General features: G+C 31.9%; 1 protein-coding gene, 1 long non-coding RNA gene, 1 other non-coding gene and 1 pseudogene across 4 annotated transcripts; 1 reads left to right on the top strand and 3 right to left on the bottom strand.

Moving 5' to 3' along the window:
• Positions 1-944: 944 nt before the first annotated feature.
• Positions 945-1,016, top strand: TRNAR-UCU (transfer RNA arginine (anticodon UCU)). The gene has a single exon. It is a non-coding gene; the product is annotated as a tRNA-Arg (tRNA).
• Positions 1,017-12,583: 11,567 nt separating this feature from the next.
• LOC146886990 (uncharacterized) lies at positions 12,584-15,563 on the bottom strand. Its single transcript, XM_085671967.1, has 3 exons — positions 15,520-15,563; positions 15,301-15,473; positions 12,584-15,015 (listed from the first exon to the last, which is right to left on the bottom strand). The coding sequence occupies exons 1-3, from the start codon at positions 15,561-15,563 to the stop codon at positions 14,426-14,428; spliced, it is 807 nt and encodes a 268-aa protein (XP_085528093.1). The 3' UTR covers positions 12,584-14,425.
• Positions 15,564-18,759: 3,196 nt separating this feature from the next.
• On the bottom strand, positions 18,760-22,233 carry LOC114181047 (uncharacterized; annotated as a pseudogene). Its single transcript, XR_003603736.2, has 3 exons — positions 20,072-22,233; positions 19,733-19,891; positions 18,760-19,638 (listed from the first exon to the last, which is right to left on the bottom strand). The product of XR_003603736.2 is annotated as an uncharacterized LOC114181047 (transcript).
• Positions 22,234-22,347: 114 nt separating this feature from the next.
• LOC146886989 (uncharacterized) lies at positions 22,348-24,785 on the bottom strand. Its single transcript, XR_014994212.1, has 3 exons — positions 24,564-24,785; positions 24,355-24,417; positions 22,348-23,439 (listed from the first exon to the last, which is right to left on the bottom strand). It is a non-coding gene; the product is annotated as an uncharacterized LOC146886989 (long non-coding RNA).
• Positions 24,786-25,789: the final 1,004 nt, after the last annotated feature.

Below are 25,789 nucleotides of genomic sequence, written 5' to 3'. Positions count from 1 at the left end.
TGCCGATCAAAAACTTTATTTTTTACTTAAAGGGACTCCTTTATACCCCTCGATGAATTATTTGCGGTATAATATACATTATTGTAATTTGTATACAAGAAGAATCAAATCGAATTTGAGAAATTGAGTTTTAAAATTATGAAACATAAGTTTTTGGAATTGGATCTATAATCTGAATTTTTTGAGTATTACTAAAGGATCTATAGAGAGAAATATACAAAGTTTCTTTCTAATCGTAACTAAATCTTCCATTTTTTTGCATAGTAAAAATTGAAGCAAAATAGCTATTAAACAATTCTTTTAGTTTACTAGAGACATCGACATTTTTTTAGCTCGACGGAAATTTTCTTCTTTTCCTAAAGATTTTCTGAAATAGAAATAGAGAACGAAGTAACTAGAAAAAAAAACATAGATTGTTAGAATATTGCTCTTCTAGAGGGATCATCTAAAAAGCAAGATATTTGAAACCTATTCATACAAAAAGGCTGACATAGATGCTATAGGTTAATTTTTTTTATTGTCCATCTCTTCATTCCGTAAAGGAGCCGAATGAAACAAAAGTTTCACGTTCAGTTTTAAATTAGAGACGTTAAATCAAAATGATGAATCAACGTCGACTATAACCCTTAGCCTTCCAAGCTAACGATGTGGGTTCGTTTCCCGCTACCCGCTTCTATTTTATTCTATTTAAATCTATCTTTTTTCTTCGAGAATGAATCTAGAATTCTTAAAGAATTTGTCAATTCTTCATTTTCATTTCTTAATTTAGTTTTAGTTATATATATTCAATTATATTCAATTGATGTATCTTTTTTATTTTATTATTCTAAATATTTGATTTATTTTATTTTTATAATTTCTAGAATTCTTTATATTTGTTTGATTCTTTAATCTTTTTAATAAAGTTTAGTTAAAAAGGTTAAAGAATCAAATATAAAATAGAAGCGTCCATTGTCTAATGGATAGGACAGAGGTCTTCTAAACCTTAGGTATAGGTTCAAATCCTATTGGACGCAAGTTGTTTGCATATCTAATTTCAACCTTGTCCTTCTATTTTTTTTTTATTTATTACATTTTGATTCGAATTCATTATATATAATATTCAAATGAAATAAAAACATATTAAAAGATACTAATTATAAAAATTGGAAAATTGAATTACAAAATTATTTAATGATTCATCAATTTTTTTCTACTTATTCCTGGAATAAAAAGAGTTTCATCTATTCTTTAATAGCGTCCTTTAAAAGGGCTTCTGCTTTCCCAGTGAATGTCTTGGTAGAAGATATGATTTCTTTAAATTGAGGTTTATTCGTCTTTAAGTAAGCACGTAACTCAACAAGAAATTTCCTTACCTGTCCAATTTCTAATGAATCAAGATAACCATTGGTTCCGGTATAAATAGTTACTATTTGTTCTTCCACAGTAAGAGGAGCTGATTGGGATTGTTTAAGCAACTCGCGCAATCGTTGACCTCTTGCTAATTGATTTTGAGTAGCTTTATCTAGATCAGAAACGAATTGTGCAAAAGCTTCTAATTCTGTGAATTGTGCTAATTCCAATTTTAATTTACCAGCTACTTGTTTCATGGCTTTGATTTGAGCCGCCGATCCAACTCTGGAAACTGAAATACCAACATTAATAGCGGGTCTTATTCCAGCATTGAATAGATCGGCCGATAAGAATATTTGGCCATCTGTAATGGAAATTACATTCGTAGGAATATAAGTTGAAACATCTCCCGATTGAGTTTCAACTATTGGTAAAGCAGTCATACTTCCTTCGCCTAACTGAAAACTTAATTTAGCAGCTCTTTCCAAAAGACACGAATGTAAATAAAAAACATCCCATGGATAAGCTTTGCGACCTGGTGGTCTTCGTAATAGAAGAGACATTTGCCAATAAGCATGTGCTTGTTTGGAGAGATCGTCATAAATGATTAAAGTGTGACGTTCACGGTACATAAAATATTCAGCCAAAGCTGCTCCTGTATAAGGCGCGAGGTATTGTAATGTAGCTGGAGAATCCGCTGTTTCAGCTACTACAATAGTGTATTCCATTGCTCATCTTTCTTGTAAGGTAGTCACCACTTGAGCCACAGAAGATGCTTTTTGACCAACAGCTACATAAACACATATTACATTTTGTCCCTGTTGATTGAGAATTGTATCTGTGGCTACTGTTGTTTTACCTGTTTGTTTATCTCCAATAATTAATTCTCGCTGGCCCCGTCCTATGGGGATCATCGAATCAATAGCAATAAGTCCTGTTTGGAGAGGCTCATATACCGAACGTCTTGAAATAATACTGGGAGTGAGAGATTCTATTAATCGAGATTCTGAAGCTGAAATTTCTCCTCGACCGTCAATTGGTTTAGCCAGGGCATTTATAACACGACTCAAATAAGATTCACTTACAGGTATCTGAGCAATTCTTCCTGTTTCTTTTACTGAACTTCCCTCTTGTATCAACAAACCATCATCCATTAATACAACAACATTTTTTGATTCCAAATTCAAAGCAATGCCTATAGTACCTTCTTCAAATTCCACCAATTCACCCGCCATTACTTCATCAAGAACATAAATACGAGCAATACCATCGCCTACTTGAAGTACGGTACTAGTATTTACAATTTTTACTTCTGTATTATATTGCTCAATGCGTTCACGAATAATTTTACTAATTTCATCTGCACGAATGGTTACCATGACAATATCTTAAATTTATTTTTTATAAGAAAAAAATGATGCTTATACTCTATTTTATAATAGAAAGCCTAATCAGTTATTTTTTTATTTCGTAATCCCAAACACGCCAGTATTAACACTAACAATACGTAAATGTAACTCGTTGTTCAAGCAACTATTTAGAGTTCCTAGAGCTCCCTGTAAGGCTTGTTGTAAAACCCGCTGTCGAACTTGATTAATAACTCTTTGTTGTTCAAAATCAATAGCTTCGTTTTTGTAATTTTCTAATTGTTCCAAAGTTGTATAAATTGAATTAATTAAATTCAATTTTTCTCGTTTGATCTCAGAATAGCCATTCACCCGAAACATATCTACTTCTGTTTCAACTTTCCTTAAGCGGGCCTGGGCTTTTTTGAGCTGTTCAATGGCGTTTTCCTGTAATTCTTCTGAGTTTCGAATAGTTCTCCATATTTTCTGTTTTCGATTATCTAATAAATCACGTAATGAAAGTAGACTCTCTTTCCATCCATTTCAAAATGTCTATGATCTCTTCCCGAACCAAACATGAATCTTTCGATTCATTTGGCTCTCACACTCAATTACTTATCGAAAATTTACCATTTTTTTATGTAATGAGTCTATCCTCTCTTCTCTATTCAAAGTGAAAACAATTACCAATATAAGACCAGAATATTCGGAGGACTCTTTTGACCAAACAAATATATGTCAACAAAGTTGTTTTTTTATTCAAATCCAAAGACTTCTTTTGAATTTATACATAGGTCATCCATCGATTACGCATCGTACAAAGGGGAGGTTTAAATTCACCCGTTTTTTATTTCTCGCCATAAATAGGATTCAAGCCATTTTTTTATCGACATGAGTGTTTTATATCGAAAAAAATCGAATAATTTTTATGAAACCGTTTCCTTTCTGTATTAATATAGCGGTAGAAAGAGTACTACACTGCGTATAGACTTCAAACTCTTTTTAACCATGGTAATAGTCCAAAATTTTTGGTAAATAGAGAATCAAAGTGGATTACCAATAAAGCGCGAAATGCTATGGTTCTTTAAGATTTTTCTTAATTTATTCAAAAAAGAAAATGAATTCAGAAGTAATTCGTGGGATTCTGCACATTTTCTTAATTCTAACTAAACTAAAAACTGCAGTTTGGTTAAATCCAATTTATTCTTTGAAATAAACAACTCGCACACACTCCCTTTCCAAAAAAAACCAGTAGACCTAACACTACACTAAGATTTATTGGATTAGTTGCTAAAATATCGGTATTTATGAAACTAAAACCTATCCAATCTACTTTTTGCAGTCCCGTTTGTTCTATACTAGGTAAAAGATCTCCCTAACATAGGTATTTCCAAAAGATCCATATATTCAATGAAATTATTAAATTCCTCTATTTATTTTCTTCTAGTACCTACTTGAGATATTCCTTTTCTTTCATTCGGGTTCCTAACTGCATTAAAGACTTCAATCATGCACCATACTTGATTTTCATCATCCCCCTACTCTTGATAAGTTCTTCCCACAAAACTTTCCTTTCACTAAACGTACATGGAGAGTTTACTATAGTAACACGTTGTTTGTTCTCTCCCCACTCCCCCTCTATAATTATATAACCTTTCCCACTTTTTGATTTTAACAATGTGAAATTATTCTTGTTCCACACACTTAGAATACCTACGGCTCCATTTTCTTCACCATTATGCAACCAATCTATATTAATATCTCCCCAAATTGACTAACACTTCTCTCTGGTTATAATAGTCATTTTAGCCTCTTGGATACATGCCACGTCTACCTTCTCCTTTCTAATAATGTCTCTTATGTATCTACTTTTCTCAACCCCTCCTAAACCTTTATTATTAAAACTTATGATCCTCATTAGGTCCTAACTTTATACCCTTCCTTTGTTTTCTTTTTAATATTATTGTCCCTCTCTTCCATCTCTTTAATTCGCTTTATTATGTTATCTTCCTCCCTTACATGTGTTAAACCTATATATTTCCCTAATTTCCATAGACTAGGAGCTTTTATAGAGTTATTCCTCATCCAAAACAATTTATTGTAGTTATGAATGTCTATATCAGATAAGGAATTACTCAGAGATTGAGTGACTAACCCTGCCTCACTCCTTTGTCGAGGATTAGATTCCAAGCTATTAGCCATTGAAATATTCTGATTAGCCATCATTCTATAACTTGTCTCCCCCTTCGTCAGATTAATTCTCTAAATCAAGGATTCTGGGTCAATCGTCGTTCTTCAGATGAGTGTAAAACCTCAGAAATTTAAATAATTAAGTAAATAATTATTTAATAAATGCAGATAGTGAGAACCTTTATGTCATTTAATGCTAGGGTTTATGATGTGGAATAGTACTAGTTCAAAAGGTTAAGAGTACTTAGTTATTATGAATGGAATTGGGTTCGAGTCTAGTAATAATTAATATTTAATTATGGATTTTTTTACTGAATTTTGTTCTTAAAAGATTGATTTAATTGGGATTTCCTATTTTTTGGTTTATTGAACATGAGATAGAAAAACATGTTAAAAATAGTTTTTTAGTTGCATAAATGTTCTTTGGATATTTTGAGGTGTGTTAGTGCAGGTGCAGCTAAGTTGAGCTCATGGAGGTGTTGAAATACATTGCTTAAAGCTTCATGACACCTTAAAGATAAATCCAAGCATATGAAATTATCAAAACCACAAAAGTCCAAGCCAAGCATTGCATGAAGATGGCAAGAATAGCTTGAAAAAGTAAAGAAGTTTGGCTAAGCTAAGAAGAGAGCAACAAAAAAATTGGACCTTACAATTTTCTTTATCTTTATGATAGAAGATAATTTGGGAAAAATATATCTTTAAATATTTTATTTGATATTTTAAAATAATTATCTTATTTAATTATATCATAAAATATCAAAAGATAATAACTACCAAATCTTTTTAAATATGACAAGATCTTCTTGAGTCTTTTTAGATCCACAACAAACGAATATATCTTTTGAAGATATTGGATTATTTAGAAGATCATTTGAGGAGATTGCAAAGGGTTGATTTGGAAAATTAATACAAATATAAATTGGTGATAATTTATCATATATCTTTAAGTAAATTATTTATTTAATTATATTAGATATTGATAATATCAACCTATTATATTTGTCAAATAGTCTATATCTCTCCAAATATTTTTAAATATTTATTTTTAACTTTATTTTAAAAGATATTTGAGAGATTTTACCAACAAAAAAGCTCAGTCCAAGTCCTATATAAAGAGACCAAGGGAAAGCAGAAAAAAAAAATCTCAGCACTTCAAAATTTAGGAACCCTTAGGGGGGGCCTAATTTCTTTCTCTCTCCACTTTCTTCTTCTATTATTTTTATTTGGTTAAAAAAGCTTTTTGGTCCCAATTTTCGTCAAGTTTTTTCAAATAAGTCCTAATTTTGGTTTTGTGTTCAAATAGGTCACAATTTTCGTCAATTTTGTTCAATTGAGTCCTTTTTTGCTAATACCATTTAAATCATTAACGACCATGAACAGTGACTGCCATGTGTCACTTCGTGGTTTTTTTAATTTTTTTTTTTAATTTTTTTAAAATGTACACATGTCAATCCTAAAGCGTGCCACGTGTCACTTCATGGTTTCTTTTAATTTTTTTTATTTTTTTTTAATTTTTAATTTTTTTTAAATGTCCACCTATCAGCCTAGTAGCGTGCCACGTGTCAAAGTCAATGTTCTAAATTCAATTTGGTCCTATATTTGTTATTTTTGTTCAATTAGGTCCCAATTTTTGTTAACATTAACCAATTTGGTCCCTCTGCAAATTAAAACCAAATTTAATTTTTATATTAAAATTCACATTTTTTATAATATATTTTTATATAATATATTAAAATTCACATCATTATAACTTTGATATAAAAATTAAATTTGGTCACATCTTCGATAGCGACCAAATTCGTTAATGTTAACAAAAATTGGGACCTAATTGAACAAAAATAACAAATATAGGGACCAAATTGGATATAGAACATTGACTTTGACACATGGCACACTACTAGGTTGACATGTGGACATTTAAAAAAAAATTCAAAAAAATTCAAAATAAATAAAATTAAAAATTAAAAAAAACCATGAAGTGACATGTGGCACGCTCCTGGGTTGACACGTGTACATTTTAAAAAAATTAAAAATTTTAAAAAAATTAATAAAAATAAAAATAAAAATAAAAATAAATATAAATAAAAATAAAAATAATTCAAAAAAAACCACGAAGTGACATGTAGCAGTCACTGTTTATGGCCGTTAATGATTTAAACGGTGTTAGCAAAAAAGGACCCAATTGAACAAAATTGACGAAAATTGTGACCTATTTGAACATAAAACCAAAATTAGGACTTATTTGAAAAAACTTGACGAAAATTGGGACCAAAAAGGTATTTTAACCTTTTTATTTTATTTTGCCTTCTATGGAATGCTAAACTTCTTGGGTTCATTATGGATTCTGAGGTTAGAATGAAATAATTTATTTGTTCTTTTTATTATTGTTGAAGTTTTAATTCATCTATGTCTTTTATCTTTGAATCACGTGAAAAGTAATGGTTTTTACATCATAGCTCATTAGTGAGATGTTTTAATCTATATGCATATCAATCATATGAGTTCAAAGGTTTTTAATTTTAATTGAGAATTTACTTTGATTAAATTTAGAAACTTTCATGTGATTGAATGGGTTTTTACCAATGATTGAGAATGTACTTTGATTAGAGGTGAAAACTTGAACTAGAATTAATCATGAATGTACTTTGGTTAATTAGCTTTTTTCTTGATTTTAGAGGTAAAAGAATGGACATGATTAATGATAGTAATATTTAATTGAGAATGTACTTTGGTTAAATTGACTATGATTAATCTACAAAGTTCTTGCTTTTGATTGAGAATTTACTTTGGTTAATAGTGAGAATGCCAACAAATTAATTGAGAATTTAGATTAATTAATTTGTAAATCTACAACAATAATTAATTGAGTAATAATCTTTAGATAACCAATGATGGATCTATTTTGAAAAACAGTGGAATCAATCTATTTTTCTTTATCATTTTTTTAATCTTTTTATTTTTTATAAAATTTTTATTTATTTATTCCTTGTTTCATTTTATTAACTCTTTTGCATAGTTTTTATAAGAACTAAGTTGTTAAAAATCAATTTCGTGTTCGTTGGTTGATCTATTAGTAGATATATCAGTGTGATATGATTCTGTTGTTGGCTGATCTAACATTTGAATCGTGTACTCATTCACATCAGTGCTCAATTGTTCTATCCTTTGATTCATGCTCCTTAACGTTATCATTTCATCCCTTTGCTCAACTATCGTCTTCATAAGTTTTTATAAGGTGGCCTCCATAGCTTTGTCTTTCATTAGCTGACTGAAATCTTCTGACATTTGTTCAACTCTAATGGCACACTTTAGAAGCATATCTTGTATTTCTTGACGAAGTGCTCTAAATTCTGGGATTTCAGCAAATTTCGGATTGCATGGGAGGGTGGTATTAATAGTACAAAGTAATAATACAAAGTTGTTGTTACTTGCATCCTCCATCATGTCGTACAATACTTTATCATTTCCATACCATTTTTGCTCAATATCTTTGCATCGTTGATTAGCTCGCAACCTTTCAGCTACAGTGTCCAATTTCCCTCTCAATCCATCCATTAATAACACAACTTCCCTAATAGGATGGTCATTGGTTGCTGCAACTTGTTGGGGTGGTACATGTTGTTATTGTTGAGAACCAAATGAAACATATGATGGCTAGAGTTGAAACTTAGAATATGGTTGTTGCTCATGGTATGCTTGTTGCTCATATTCCAAAAAAGATTATCTAGGATATAAATCATTAAATTGATGTATAGTTAACCTACTTATATCGGGTGGAGAAGTATATGTGACAATTTGTTGCTGATAATCATATGAATCACGTGATTGCTGTGGATAACAATCATAGTTCACTTGAAAATCACATTGTTGATTATTTTCATATGAAAAACTATTTTTCATTTTTCAAAGAGGTTTTCTGAAAATAAATAAGTTGAAAGCTTGTTGAGTAGACTTCGAGGAAAGAGAGGTGCGTTTCAATAGACAACTTAAGTACCTTATCTTTCCTTAGCCAAAGTGTTCCCCAACTAGTTTCACAAATTTCCGAACAAAATTCCTCAAACAAAAATTACGCTTAAAAAATTAAAATAAGTAAAGAAAGAAGATAAATGTTAGAAACAAAAATAAAGGAAAAAATTGTTAGTGATAAACAAAAAAAAATAAAAAAACATAAAAACTAAAATGACAAAAAATTCTAACCGTGTTCCCCGGCAACGGTGCCAAATTTGATAACGATGTCGTTGACGCGATCAAATTAATACTACTAAACTATAGCAACTTCAGAATTGCTAAGATGGTAGTCAAGAAAATAGAAAGGGTAAAGTAACCCTAGGTCGTCTCCCAACGAACACGAAATTAATTTCTAACAAATTAGTTCTTATAAAAACTATACAAAATGTTTAATCAAATAAAATAAGAAATAAAGATAAAAAAAACAATGATAAATAAAAAAATTTATTCCACAACTTTTTCAAAATAGACCGATCATCAGTTATCTAAAGAATATTGCTAAATTAATTAATGTTGTAGATTTACAAATTAATCAATGTAAATTCTCAATTAATTTGTTGGCGTTCTCACATTAGATTTTTAGGATTTGATTCAATAATTGGGATGATCGTCCAATTTATGCCTTTGTATGTTATTTTAATAGTTTATTAATTTTAACGATTTGCTTAATCATGACGAGTGATTATAAATTCCTAGATGTATTTGAATTATCACGAATCATGAATTGGTTGAATGGTTGTGCATTGATTTGACATTAGCATGGTTATGGGTTCGAGCCTATGTGAATCCAAACTAAATTGTCATTTTGCCAAAATTTCTTTTGGCATGAATGTGAAAGGGCGGGGAAACCCTAGAAGCTTTAGGAGCAGCCAAAGAGGCTGGAAACACAACCACTAAATGAGTCTTGAATGGTAATTAAAGTCATGTTAATGCCAATTTTCGTTTTTGGCCATTAACTTTAATTAAGAACCAATTAAAGTGACCAATTAAGGGTCAAAGAAGGGTTTGTTTGGGCTACCATTGGTGTATTCGTATAGTAGAGTGGTTTTAAAGTAAACATTGCATGAGTGAGTGAGATAAGGAGCTGAAAGGAAAGGAAAGCAAGGGAAGCCATTGTTGAGCAAAGGAGGAACTCTCAAATTTCAATGTTTAAGCTAAGGAATCCAGGTTAGGCGAGCTGGACTACTCTAATTTTATGTTTCGTTGTTTAATGCATGATTTATAGCTTTAATGCATATATGATTTCCCTCTACCATTGATTGAACTTCGGGTTTCTGGAATCTTTCCAGAAATTTCCTGGGGGACGATGAGTTGCCACTAGGCAACCCATACTGATTTAGGTTATTTTCTAGGTTCATATGAGGAACCGCTTGGCACTAAGCGTTGTGCCGCTAGGCGACGCAAACTTCTCACCCAGTTCTGGGTTCCCTCTAATGAATGGCTTGGCGGTGATGAACAACCGCTAGGCGACGCAAGCAATGCGCCTCGATTTTGATGATTTTGGGGTTCTGGATGAGTTTGAATGGGGAAAATAGTAACTTTAAACGTTAATTGAACATTGGATTCTTATAGACCTTGAATTAAATGAGTTTGGGGGTTAAAATTTACGAAATGGCCAGAAACATCTTTTAGGGTTGGAAATGTTTGGGTTTGAATGTCACGAGATTAATTGGTGTTGAATTTCTATGGAAAATACTAATGGATGTGTTTAAGCTGTGAATTATTATAATCATAAGCGAGATCGCGTGAGAATTGATCGAAATTCGCAAGCAAGGGAAAACTTGGGAAGGTTGGGGTTTCGCAGGTGCAAGAATTTATGGAAAAACTTCATAATTCTATGCACCGCCTGACGACACTTGCATGGCCGCTAGGCGACAGGTGTAGATCAGGGGAGGTTGTAGTTGAGTTGGCTACGAGGGGAAATTCAGTGAGGGGTCAGTTGGTGGTATGTAAAAGCAAGATTGAGATCTGTTGGTTATATTATTATGAATAATGATTGATTAATGAAATGAGATGAGAACTAAGGAATGGATTGGAAATCTGTATGGTAATGTGTCAACACCCAATTTCGTCCGGCTAAATAAATAATAGAATTAATAATAATAATTTGTTTTTTTAAGAAAATTAAAAAATTAAAAAAATAAATAAAAAGTAAATAAGTTTTTCTTTGGTTTTTTCTTTGTCTAAAGAATAATAATAATAATAAATATATAAATAAAAAGAAAAAAAAGCGAGAGATTGTTTTAATCTTTTATGTATTTTCTTTTGAGGCTTTGCTTTTTTTTTAGCCCAAAATACTTTGTACACCCACACTGTTTTTTTTCTTGCAACTATTGGCAGCCCAAAATTTTATTTTTTGCACCCCCACTCTATGCTTTGTCCTTTCTGCTTCAGATTAAGAAGTTAGTCTAATAATTAGAAACAGAATATGTTCTAATATTTAGAATCATTTACTCTGATTTTGTGCTCTGATTTTATGACATCTCCTTTTCCAAATGAGGAAAATAGTAATATGTTTCTTAAGAATATCCTTTTGTAATTATAATTAATCTGTCCTGATCATAATTGATTTTGTGCTCTGATTTTTATGACACCTCTTTTTCTAGATAAAGAAAAAGCAATATCTTTTTTACTAATTAGAATCAATTTTGCTGATCACGTTTGATTTTGTGCTCTGATTTTTCTATGATTTGATTCCCATAATGTGATAATATTAAGACCAGTTCTTACCTTTTAAAATTCGTTGTAATTAAGGCAGACCTTTATTACGAGATTACATTAGATTTATAATATTGTGTTTATAAACCCATCAGAAAAAGAAGAAAGGGATGTTTTTTTTTCTCTTAAAAATTCTGGAGACCTCTCTCACCCTAAGCACACATTCTCTTTTAACCCTCGCACATAAAAGACCCACTCACCTTCGATCGCCACCCCCACGTGCTTCTTGGTGTTCCAACGCAACTATTGTAAGTCCGATCTCCCGTTCAGGTTCGCAAAATTATTTTTTTGTTGTGTTTTGCAGTATTTCTTGATATGTGTTTTTGATCTTGGTTGAATTTGATGTTTTCACTATTTCTTTTTTATATGGAAAAAACATTACTGTCATGCATTTTTGGGTTCATTAGTTTTATAATTAATGTTTGTTGATTGCATTGATTGTGAACATTGTTGCGTGAATAAGTGAGAGATATCATATTTTAACATTGTATGAATATGTTGTGTTTTTTTTTTCTTTTTTTCATATTAAGTGTTTTAAAAATTTTTATAATAAAATAATATGTTTAATCCTAAACGTTATTTCCTAATCTTTTATTTATTTATTTATTTTCCTAATATTTTCATAAATTATGGACATATAATAATCACGTTTTTGGGTATGATGTTATTTTTTTCGGAAGTTCTTTTTTTGTCCTTAAAGGAAGTAATAACAAATAAATAATTTAAATACCCTTTTAACTTTTAAAATGTATAGATGCTCGTGTGACCGCTCGCGTCGTCTTAGTACTTAATACCTTCGCTCTTATATAAGATTACTAAAAAAAATACAAAATTTTCAAATATAAAAAAAAGGCGGTATGAACTTCTTCGAACAAATTGTTTTTCAAAAAGTTTTTTCATAAAGAACTACGTGACCCTGATTCTCCATTATGAATGGAGATACGTAGGAGCAAGAAGTAATCCTTATCGGGCCCAAAAAACAAAAAAAAAATCTTTTTTGTTTCCTTTGTTTTTCTTTGTCATCTTTATTTATTTATTTATTTATTTATTTATTTACTTCTATTAATTTATTAATTTTATTTTATTCATTTATTTATTATTTTTTTTAAAATAAACATTTAAAGGAGATCACATTTGTATTTTAATTAAAGGTACCGTCTTAGGATGGGCGTTGTAGGGTACTAACATCTTCCCTATGTGTAATTAACTTTTGTACCCCCGCTAGGCGGAGTCTGCAGGTCAGTGGGTCCTTAGGCCCGTGGCACCTAGCGGTACGCGTTCCCCGCCAGGCGGTCTGGAAGCGCATTGCGCTTGGCGACTCGTGAGTAGCGCCAGGCGATATTGGGGAGGCAAATGTGTTTTGTAATGCTTTGGACTTGCGTGATCTACAAGGCTTTTGTGATATCTCGAAGGTCAGCTTGTTGGTGTTCCTTGAGTTGTGGCTCGGAACGTATCCCTTGAGTTATGGCTCAGGATAGGGGTTAAGCACGTGGCATTCCTTGAGTTGTGGCTCGGAATGACATCTCTTGAGTTGTGGCTCGGGATGGCAGATGAACATAAGGAACTCTTGAGTTGAGGCTCGGGTTGGCGAGTGTTGCCGGTGTGAGTGTGCACGTTGTGGTATGTACGGATGGGTCCAATTAGATTGCCCTCCTCAGTATTAAGCTGACGAATTTGGTAGTCTTTGGACGTTACGAATGTTATTCGTATTGGGATCTCCACCTCGCGTTACGGAGTGTGGTCCGTAGCATGGTTTCCCGTACGTGCTCTGCCAATTGTGGTTGGTAGGTGTGGCAACAAGACATCTTGAGGTACTCACCAGAAGATGTAAAACACGGGTAACATGGTGGTATCCATGTGATATTGGAACAAAGGATGGGAGTCCTTTGGTGTTTGTATGTATATATGTATGTTTTATGTATGTTTAATGATTAACTGTTAGCTCACCCTATCTATTTGTGTTTGGCGATGATCGTGTACGCGGTACACAAGAGCAGATGATGTTGTAGGTGGATCTGGTGAGGCATAGCGCCAGAGCGGGGTAGTTGGGAGAGGATTTTTATCAGAGTTTTATGTATTATGTTTTTGACTCAGTTATAAACTTTACTTTTATCAGATTTGGATATTATACTTAAGTTTATAATTATGATTTTTTTTATTAAATTATGAAGTAATAAATGTTTTAAATTTCTCGCGTTTTTAAGAAATGATGTTTAATAAATGATGTTGATGCATTGTTTCTTTATTTTATTATTTAAATTCATAATATTTGGTCGAGATGTTACAATGAGCTTCATATTGTTGTGTTCTCCTCGCACGATTTGATGCTGGTTCCCTTTTGTGTTACTACCGTTGTCTTGAACGACTTTATCTGTTTTGCTTTCCGCTATTCCTTCACCATCACTTGTAGACAACAAAAAAGTGCGTGACTTGGGTGTATTTTCAGTCCTCTCTACTGTGATAATTTGGTGCCCGTACTCCTCAACCATTTCGGTAACTTTATAGTATTTCTCACTCAAATCAGTGTAATAGCTGACATGTGAGTAAGGGTTCATATCTAAATCAGCAAAATGGGTCAAGTCTATTTTTGGGTACCCAAAGCAATCGCCTTCATGATGGGCCAAAAAACATTTGAGGCCCAACTTTTGTTAAGAGAGTCACTGACGTAAGACACGCTTCTTGGGCTATTATGACCATTTGAACCCCTGATCCTCTCTAACGTTTCAAATTGTGCTTTACTTGACACAACATTTTGCATTCTTATGCTTGTATGCTGCCCGTGACTGCTACCCTGGTTATCCTGCATGATCGTTTCCATTTTTAGTGATTCATTGTTGTCCCCGGAAGAGGTGTGTTTGTCTCACGCGCAACTGAATGTCATTGTTGTTCACCAGTTGCTTCCTCTCTGATACATTCGAAACATCATCGTTGCCTTGTGATAACTCGAAATTATCCCAACTCGCACAGTTTGAATCAGATGAATCTAGGAGGACATTTCCAGTAAACGAGTTAGAAGAGGATTCATCTTTTGCATTATTTTCAAAGGCTCTGCATGTGCACTTCAGAGGTTGTAGAGAAGACATTTCTTCCCTTATCGAAATCTGATAAATTATCCCATTGATTTTGATCTTTCCTCTAACATTTACTATTGACTCAATGGGTAGACGTATGCATAATCTCGCAAACTCTAGTTGTTCCTCCTCAACTGTATCTTTATCTATCTTTATCAAACTCCCTATCAATCCAATCACCTTTTCGAAACACTCCCATCCCCATAAGGAAATCAGAATACCCCTGCATCGGACCCATATCCTTTTGTTGCCTATACTCATGTGGTTACTCCAAGCGGTGATCGATTCAAACATTGTTGACAACCACTCATGGTTCTCCTTTACGACTTTTCCAACACTATCTTCCCCTTATGGTGTGAGAAGCATGGCATTATCACCCAAATATCTAATGCGTATGAACTCCAGGCCATTTAAAATAAAACTTTCTCTGATTTCTCCGATGTTGCTCATGTCATGAACCCTTCCATTATAGCTTCTTTGGAGCCAATCCTTCTCTTCCACCGACACTTTTATGTCAACACCGTCCCATTTCCTTACGCTGATATCATTAGTCACTCCTTCTTTTACCACTTAAGCATGAGTTTGTACATTTTTCCTTTTCCATACTGTCTTAGAACTCAGAGATTTCTTACCCTTGCAATCACCTTTTTCTATAGGCATTCTTCTTTCTGTTAATGGCACATCATTAGTACGCTGATACTTTGGCTGATTTACGTAGATCTTCGTATTACCAATCCAAATGTTGTCTAGTTGCTTCTCCAAAGTTGACTGATTAGATACTCCATGATATCTCACGAAGCCAAACCTTTAGGCCTTTGATTCAGTCTCTTATATTTGAAAATGTCTTGTACCTTTCCCGATTTCTGAAAAATCCTCCACATTTCATATTCCCCATGATTGGATGGGAAATGAGAAAAGAAAAAAGACGTTGACATTCGTTTGAAAAGAAAAAAGGCGAATTCTCAAAAGTTTCACTATAAGAAAATTATTAAAAAATGACCGATTTTAATAATAAAAAATATGTTAGAGACCAATTTTTTAATTAGAGACCAATTATTTTGGTAGCCAAAATCTTGGTAGTTAATGTTAGTGACCAATTTAAAAATTAATTATTTTGGTAGTCAAAATCTTACTAGTTAATGTTGGTGACTAATTTAGAAACCAATCTATAATAAAATCTATTTTAATTATTAACTTAAAGACCAATTATAATTTTTTTGGAACTATTTTAGTTGCCAATAATTTTTAGTTTTTAAATTGGCACATAAATTGGTCACTATATAGTGCCTGATTTTTTTTTTTCATTAAAATTGGTCATTATTCAAAGAGTTTCTTATAGTGTATTATGACTTTATAAACTAGATACTTCATTGATAAGTATCGATAAAGTATTCTAAAGTATGAGACACGGATACATGACCCAAGTTGAAGTATCGGTGCATCATAGATTTACACAAAAGAAAATTACAAAATTTATTTATTTTTATCAAATTTATTTTATACTTATTAACATTTCTTATTTCAATAATTAAAAAAATATTTTATAGTTTAATAAAAAAATTCTGTAATAAAAAAAATAGGCATGTGATACATGCATGTATTTCTATTGATAAAAAAATAATAAAAGAAAAGTTTGGAAACTATAATTAAATAAAATTATATTTAAAGAGACGAGACGTTGTAGATAAATCAAGAATAAATTAATTGTGTATTATATATAAGTTTTATAACCTCCTTGTATTAAAATATTCATTTTAATTTAACTTTGTGCTTTAAAATTATAAAACCATCCTTACAAAATGATTTTTTTTTTCACTAAAACGAACTTGATTTCTTCTTTTACAAATTGTTTTCTATTAAACATACGAACAAAATTTCAAATTGTAAAATCCGATCTACAATAATTCAAATTTATATTACTTGAAGTCTATTTAAATTGATTTTTTCCAAATTCAAATCAAATTTTTTATTTTAAATTCAATCTATTTAATTGAATTTCAATCATATTTAGATAAGTATTTTTAGGATTTTGAAAACTCAAAATAAAAGTGTCTCTAAGTCAAGTCAATGAGATTAAGGACAAGATCAACCCTTGACCTAGGTTAAAGGTCGAGTAGAGTTAGTATGAGCCACAAGTTGAGTCGAATAACCTGGTTTGAAGGTTTGGCTGAGTCGGCCTAGGATGAACGTCAATTTTAGTATAACTGAGTTGAAAGTCGATCCGAGTTGGGTCATGCTAAAGGTTGACTTGAGTCGGGCCAAGACGAACGTCGATTTGAGTTGGTCTGAGACAAGCGTTGATCTGAGTTTGGTCGGGCTGAGGTATATCTAAGTCAAATGCCAAAGGTCAATTTGAGTCGGATAGAGATGGAGGTTGAGCCGAGGCGGGCTAGGCTGAAAGTGAAGCCAAGTTTGTTGGGCTAAGGTCGAGTTAGGTCATTCTAGATGAAAGGTCGAACTAAATAAATAATGTTATCTTATCTTGAAACTGATCCAAAAACAGTGACAAATTTGTGTAGCTCTTAACACTAATATATTGACATTTAATGTTCAATCTTGGTCCAAAATCAATTCAGAAATAAATAAAAAGCATATATCAATGATAAGAAAAATAATGATACCTTGACTATTTGCCACATATCCTTCCAATTATCTTTCAACTCTCTCCAAGTTGTTATGTCAAAGGAGCAATGTGTGCATTGCTAGCCAATGTTCCCAAATAAGAGCTCAAGGCAGCCCTATATTGACCAATATGTTGGCCAAGAATATTTAGTGTAACTTGATGCGATCTTCATGACTCAAACCATGAGTCTTAAGACACTTTGTTGAACCCCTTTTCTTCTTGATAACAAGACCTGTTTTAATAAATGACAAAAGAATAATCTTGTTTTTGTATTTTTTTGCTAAAGAATATATATTATCAAGTACTTTACACTTACTATCATCGTTAATCAAATAGGGTGCAAAGGGTGTTAGGCAAGGACTTGATGCTGTCTCCTCTAGCTCATTAAGAATTTCAGCCATTGATTCACTTGGCCATAAAGCTTTACACTTCTTGGTGTATGTTTGAACTTCTTGATAATTAAGGGTATCTTCCATTGAGCTGGCAGCCCATGAAACTTTACCTCTTGCCCTTATTGTACCATTGTAAAAAAATAAAAACAGATGAAGGATTGACCCCAACCAAGGATGGAGGCACATGCTTAAGAAGACTAAGAATGTTTAGAAAGTAAGTTCACTAATCCTTCATCCCTTTCATTTGTGTTTGTTATTTTTGATTCCCTAAGTTGACTTAGTTGAATCAACTTTAGTTGACTTGTTGACCTTAGACTAGGTTTGACTTGTTGACTATAGTTGACTTTACTTAAGCCAACATGCTAATCTATGTTTATTTGCTTTGTAGGTTAATTAGGAGTAAGAAAGCAATGCTAGGTGGTGCATGGTGATTGGGGAGCATAAATGATGTGGAGGAGAAAGTAAAACAAAGGCATAAAGCATAAAGTAAAAGGCATAAAACAAGTGTACCTATGTACCTTTGGTCTCCTTTGTTTTTTGAACATTTTGGCCACTTTTTGGAGACATATGAGACATATTCTTCGTCTCCTTTTGTGCTAGAACGAAATTAGCCTTGCACACACCATAGTTAGCTCTTTTGTCTCTCATTTTTGTAACCTTATTTGACCTAGTTTCTAGAAGCTAGGGTTAGGTTTTTGTAGAGACATCCTTAGGTATCTTTTATTTGCTTAGAGGCCCTAAACTCTTCTATATAAGGGGTGCTCCTAGACATGTAAAAGGATTGAAAATTTAGAATTAAAAACACTCTTGTGTCTCAACCATTTGTGAGAGTTTCCTCCCTTAGGAGTGAATACTTTTAAGCCTTATATTGCATAGCAAGTTGCGGCACACATCCACTCATTTTCAAGGTTGCCATGGCTTCTAGCCTAGCCTTGTAGTGGCGTGCTTCTCACATTTTTACCATTTCTTTCCTTTCCATTTTATGTTTTCTTCTTCCTTTAATTGTTCTTGGTTTTCTATGGTTTATGTGCCTTCCATTTCCTTTTTGTTTTGAATCAATCCATCATCTTCTTCTCTTGAGCTTTGTGAAAGGAATCTTGACATCTAGATAGCATGCTATCTTAATGTCCAATGGGGATTTCACTTAGCTTTTTTAATCGACTCACACCATATTCAATAATCTTAAAAAGGAACAAGATAATCATTCATAAAAAACATAAGCAATTTAAATAGTGAACTCAATCATCAAGTGACTCTTGTCTAGGTTCTTCTCTTGTTTCTTCATCATCTGTTAAACTTGCATCAACGGTTGTTCCAGGTACATCATCCCTAAACAAAATATTTTCATTTTCATTAACCGTAATTTGATCAAACATTAGACTTCTTAATTGATCATCCAAGTGCTTTTCCACATCTTCATTCTCTAGATCACCATATATATCAAACAAATCTCTAGGGGTGGTGTTAGTAACAACATGGCAATCATCATTTGGGTCTTTTGTATAATACACTTGCTTTACTTGAGATGCAAATACAAAAGGATCATTTTCATAGATCAACCTATGGACATTTATTAGTACCAATCCAAAACCATCTTGTTTAATTTGAAACCAATGACGTTTGAACAACACAAACTTGAAATGTCCATAGTAATCCAATTCAATTATATATTTCAAAACTCCATAGTAGGTAACATTTTCTACCAACAAATTTTCATCTTTCTTGCTTCTTTCACGACTTTCAATGACAAACTTGTAGCCATTTATTGCATTGCAGAAAATCTTCTCGCAACTGTATTTGGCCCTTTAGACAACCATTTAACATCTTCACTAACATCTAAATTCCTTACTCGATCTTCAAATCATTCATGAAAAGTAAGACATTGATCTTTAGCCTTATTTCATTTTCTTGTTGAACCTTGACGATTGTGACTGAAAACAAATTCTTCATGTTGGCTACATAAAAAAAAATGAATATGCTATATATGTTAAGTAAACTATAATAAAGTGTAGTAATAATATGTATTCTTGAGTATGCATATCTTCTTACTTGAGAAATGGTTTGATAGCTTCAGAATTGAATAACACATATCGATGAGCTTGCTCCCATGTAAGAGGATCCAAACTTGTCATGACTCCATCTCCTATAGGACCATCTAAACTCCTTGCTGGTTTATTGAATTTTGTTTGGATATCGTCATCTAAGTACCTTGAACAAAATGTCAAACATTCATATGCTATATACCCTTTTGCAATAGAACCCTCTGGATAACATCTATTACGCACATAGTTCTTTAAATTAAGAAGAAACTTATAAGCATAAAAGTACAAAACTTAAGTACGAATTAAGAAGAAACCTACAAAAGGACAAAAATATAAATCAAATTACCTGTCAATTGGATACATCCAACAATAATGCATGGGTCCTGCAATTCTAGCTTTGTATGCTAAATGTATTGATAGATGAACCATTATAACAAAAAAAGATGGAGGTAAAAATTCTTTCCAATTCGCAAAGAATCAATGCAATTTCAACATCCAAACATTCAAATAATTCAACATTGATAACTTTGGAGCATAAAATCTCGAAGAATGAGCTTAACTTAATTAAAACTCTTGCGACTTCTTTTGGTAAAACTCTTCGTACTGCTATTTTAAGTAAGTCTTGCATCAGAATATGAAAATCATGACTTTTAAGCCCAAGAAGTTTTTGCTGCTCAAGTTGAACACAATTAGAAATATTAGACCCATAATATTCTAGAAGCTTCACTCCTTTCAAAATGCCACAAAAGATATCCTTTTCTTTTGATGAAAGAGTAAATCGTGCAGGTGGTAACTAATATTTATTTGATTCTATTTCTATTGGGTGAATGTCCTGCCTTATACCCATCTTTACCAAGTCAAGGCAAGCTTTGATATGATCCTTTGATTTCCCATCTACATTCAATAGTGTTCCAATTACATTTTCACAAACGTTCTTTTCGATGTGCATTACATCGAGATTGTGACGGTGCAAATTAGTATCCCAATATGCCAACTCAAATAATATACTTTTTTTTGTCCATAGATCAACATTATTTATTTTCCTCTTTTGAGGGTTTCCAAATAAATTATGTCTTTCGCCAATTTTTTCCAATAAAGTAGAACCTAATAATGGAACTGAAGCAACTTGAAATTCTTCATAGCCATCAAAACACTTCTTATTTTTCCGCCATTTATGATTAGAGTCCAAAAATCTACGATGACCCATGTAGCACATCTTTTTACTTTTTGACAAGTACTTGGACCATGTATCATAGTTACGCACAAGGCACGCCAACTATCCACTAGTACGCCAACCTGATAGCATAGCATAGGCAGGGAAATCACTTAGAGTCCAAAGTAATGCAGTTCGAACAATAAAATATTGCTTACTAGAGGCATCATAGGTTTCAAATCCTTTCTCCCATAACTCCTTTATCTCATCAACTAGAGGTTTTAAATAGACATCAACTAGGGGAAGAAGGACCTGGAATAAGTAAAGATAACATCAAATAAGGTTGTTTCATGCAAGCCCATGGAGGTAGGTTGTATGACATTAGAACAACCGACCAAATACTATATTTTCTACTATGGATTAAATCCATCACTTGCTAACCCAAGTCTCACGTTTCGTGGATCCAATGCAAAATCAGGATGTAGTGAATCAAAAGTTTTCCAAGCAAGTGAATATGCAGGATGCCTTAATTTTCCATCATTAGGACGACCCTTCTCATGCCATTTCATTGAATCAACAATTTTTGATGACATATATAACTTCTTGATCCTCGGTTTAAGAGGAAAATACCTCAACACTTTGGCTGGAACCGGAGGAGAAATTACCTTCCAAGAAACTTTCTTCTTAAGATTTAGACACACTCTCTCTTTATATTTAGAAGCGCCACAGTTGGGGCATGTATCTTCATTCTCATGCTCTTTCCAAAATAGGATACAGTCATTAGGACAAGCATGGATTTTTTCATAACTACAACCTAACTCTTTGATTAACTATTTGCAATCATGGAATGTTACTGACAAAGAAGAGTTTTCAGGAAGAAATTCTTTGAGCAATAGTAGTAGCGCACTAAATGATACATCGCTCCACCCATAAAGGTTCTTAATATGGAGTAAACGAACAATGATTGATAGTTTTGAGAATTTTTTACAACCCGGGTATGCTTCTTGACGAGAATCACCTACTAAATTGTAAATCCTCACCATTTCTACATCAAACTCTTCATCTTCATCTAAGATGTCATCAAAATCACACTCAGGCATCATGAAAGTATCCTCTAGATGTTCATCCAAATTATCATGCATATTAGCCTTTCCTTTATCCACTTTTGAAGATCCACCTTCCCCATGAAAAATGCATTTATCATATCTTTTATCAAATCTATCACAAATTAAGTGTTCATACACTTCTGCTCGGTTACTCCAACAACAATTATTACAATTCTTGCACGAACATAAAATTTGATCACCTTGTGTTGCATTACTAAATGCAAAGTTGAGAATTTTGTTTAAACCATCTAAGTACCTGCTAGAAGATCTTGGTTGACACATCCAACTCTTGTCCATGACTTTGGTTTTCTGGTTAATTTTCCTTGATAATTGTTTCAGCTACTGTTAAGATAATTACTGTAAAAGACATAATTGAATTAGATAACTTTTTCAACTTTATGGTCCAAAAAATATATCACTCAAAAAATCATATTTGTGGTCCAAGTTTAAATGCCATGAAGCAATAAAATCCAAGAAATGAACACATAAGTGCTGTGAATTGCAATAATTTTTGACCAAAACTAATTACTTAAATCATACATGTTACTAGTCACAACATCATAAAGACTGAAGAACCAGATAAAGATTCTTTTCAACTTGATGAAAGATCAAGAGATCCTCTAAAAAAATATTCAAGGTAAACCAAGATGGTGGGAATGTATAAGATGTATGGGAATCATTAAGTTCCTAATCAGTTGGATGCAGACAAAGGAGTGGCACTACAATACGATAAATGGAAATCTCATAGAACAACAAAGTTTGGTTAAAATATATTGATCTGCCTCTGTCTGCCATCCTATTCCATTGTAGGTACAAAGAGATTTGTAACTATCAATTGAAATGATAAAATTGTTAATAACATATTTGACTGTGCTTACCTCTTTTTCTGTCTCATTAGATAGGGAAATAACATTGTTTGGCTGTGTCTCCAGCAAAACAATGCAAGGGTCTAGTAGTGTTAGAGCAAGCTTGGTGGATTTGACTCTCTCTATATCATGTACACTAATGAACATTATCTATTCTCTGATCTTCAATCTAATTTGATGCAATTCAACAAATTACATACTTGAAACACAACTTGTTTATTTCACAAATTTACCGAATTACAAATTTTTGCAATTTGTATTTCTGTTGTTAGCACCTCTTAGAAAAAAAAGAGAATGAATTTAGGCAACCAACTTCACTTCATAAAAGGAATCATGATATACATTTATGCCAAGTTCTGTAAGCATTGATCCATTGATCCAGTATCAATAAAATCCAACTAACAAAAGGAATACATGACCAAACTAACAATATTGTATTAAATAGATAATATTTCAAAACTAACAAAGCAAATTTCACTCTTCTTGAAATTGTCTGAACTTCGAAAGCGTGTACGTATGTTCATTGAACTCCAACGTAACAGATATTTACATTCCTCTTCCCTATAAAATGACCGAATACACTATAGAACTGTACATGCACACAATTGATTCACAAACATCAATCACATGTTCTAATAAAATTGTTTCACAGGAACATATTTGAAAGAGAAGAATGAAATGACTATGAAAACTTATGATACATAGCAATCTACAGTCAAATGAAAATATGAAAACTCTATAAACAACATCAAAATCATGCATTCTAGTGTGCAGCGTAAAAACCCAATACTATCAGCATTGCTTGCACAGAGGATTAGTTTAAAAAAGAAATTGAAACACTATACTGTCAGCTTAAACCACATTTAATTCCAAATTAGCATCATCGTTATGTAGGTCCAAGTCGATGGGTATAGGAATGAAAATTCTAACTAGACCTTGTGGGTATTCGCCAAATGCAAAGAAGCCCTGAGGAATTATTGACGGTCATAAGACATGAACTGAAGTGTATAGTTCTTCTCAACCAATTCGCATCAAACAATTTTTCTCTCAAACAAAGTATAAAAAGTGTCTTCATATTTAACTATTGACATGTGCCAAAATGAAAGCAATCGAAGCACAAAAAAGTATATATCAATGGTAATATACTCATTGTTCTAAAATACAAGGTGGAACAAATCTATGATTCATAAGCATGTACAGTCCTAAATAATAAAATTATACATAAAAATATTGAGCAGACAATCCCTCAAACCAAAATTTCAAGAAAATCATATTCTTAATGTTGTATAAGAACGATGGTTCAACCTCTGGTTAACAATTTCAAGTTGTTGAAGGTTGTAACTATAAGGGTGACCAATTCATGCTATCGACTACAAGCACAAACTCAAAGGGAAGTAACAAAATAGCAATCTATAGTTCTGTACTCATAATGGCAGATTTCAACGTCTGAACCACCAACAAAGAAAGTCATAAAACGCTTCACCAATTGTAGAGATTTACTAACCTTTACAATATCTTCAAGAATGCAAAGAAATCCCTCCTTTTTGTGATGCTTCATCGATTTGTGCTGATGCGAAATTAAAATAGTGAATCAACAATTTGTTAATAATAAATAGATATATTGAAATAAGAGGAAAAGAATATGAGAAATTTGGAAGATGCATTAGGTTTTGCGAAATGAAAAGAGGTGTATGAGAAGAAGATTTTGAATACCAGAAGATGGAAATGGAAGTCAATGCCTTCAAGCAGGTTGCGAAAGACGAGCAACGGCCAGATCGTTGAAGATGACTCGAGCACTACCAAGGACAGTTTAAAGAAAAATCGTTGAGGATGTTTCGAGCAACACTAAGGAGATGTTTTGGTAACACTAAGGAGGGTTTGAAAAGAAAGATACGAGAGTTTGGATTGTTAGGACTTAGGATGTATTGTTACTCTTCTACTTGTCAGGGATTCAAACACAATGAATTGGTCATATGTTAATTTAATGTTTTTTAAATAAATTAAAATATTACTCTAAAATGTTAATTTTTAAATTAATTTTAACTATTTTAATGTTATAATAAAATTTATTAATTAATCAATTTATTGTTATTATTTTAAAATATTTTTATAAAGTTACAATTTAAAAAAGTGAAAACTTAATTACTTATCGTAATATTTATTTAAAAGTGTTACTTGTAACGTTTTTTAAAAAGTATGACTAGGTATACATAGGATAACATTTTTAAGAAATGTAACAAAAAAATGTTGTTAAAACTAATAAATCATGTGATGATACTATAGCGATCTAAAAGCTATTATTTTAAATTTATCTTTAAATGAATTAAAATATTAATTTAAAATTGATCTGAAACCACATAGAATTTAAATATCTGAAAAGGTTTTAAAATTTATTATTAAATAAATTAAAATATTACTTTAAAATATTACTTTAAAATATTAAATATTTAATTCATATTAAATATTTCAATATTATAATAAAATTAATTAATTTTAAATTTATTGTTATCATTTTAAAATTTTATAATTAAGGTAAAAAATAAAAATTATTTATTTATTTATAGTAACATTTATTTTAAAATGTTACAATATCATAGTAACAATATTTATAGTAACATTTTTAATTACTTGTGATAACATTTTCTAAAAAGTATTACTATAACTATTCATAAGGTAATGTTTGTATCGCGCAGCGGAATGTTTGAGCGTGCGGACAAAACCAAGAGGGGGTGAATTGGTTTTTTAAGTAATAAAATTAATACTTTAAAATTTTTCCAAAATTTATCAATTAAATCAATAATTAATTTCTTTAAACACAATAATAGATGAAATAAGGAGATAGAGAAGAAGATTGAACACAAGTATTTATACTGGTTCGAATCAAAAGACCCTACGTCCAATTGTTAATCTCTAAAAAACGAGATTAACTAAATCACTAA

This window comes from Vigna unguiculata, chromosome 4 (genome assembly GCF_037176805.1).
Source record: "Vigna unguiculata cultivar grain cowpea cultivar isolate G323 ecotype 2 chromosome 4, ASM3717680v1, whole genome shotgun sequence".
NCBI classification, from domain to species: domain Eukaryota; kingdom Viridiplantae; phylum Streptophyta; class Magnoliopsida; order Fabales; family Fabaceae; genus Vigna; species Vigna unguiculata.
The sequence above is the reverse complement of the archived record's forward strand: the minus strand, read 5'-3'. Positions and strand labels throughout refer to the sequence as shown.

What these genes read in the sequence shown, in the direction of transcription:
- LOC146886990 (XM_085671967.1), bottom strand. Translation starts at nt 15,563, where the DNA reads ATGGGGAATATGAAATGTGGAGGATTTTTCAGAAATCGGGAAAG. An exon ending in TTTTTCAGAAATCGGGAAAG is followed by an intron (nt 15,474 to 15,519) that starts GTACAAGACATT and finishes AAAGGCCTAAAG; the next exon opens with GTTTGGCTTCGTGAGATATC. An exon ending in AGAAAAAGGTGATTGCAAGG is followed by an intron (nt 15,016 to 15,300) that starts GTAAGAAATCTC and finishes TCACACCATAAG; the next exon opens with GGGAAGATAGTGTTGGAAAA.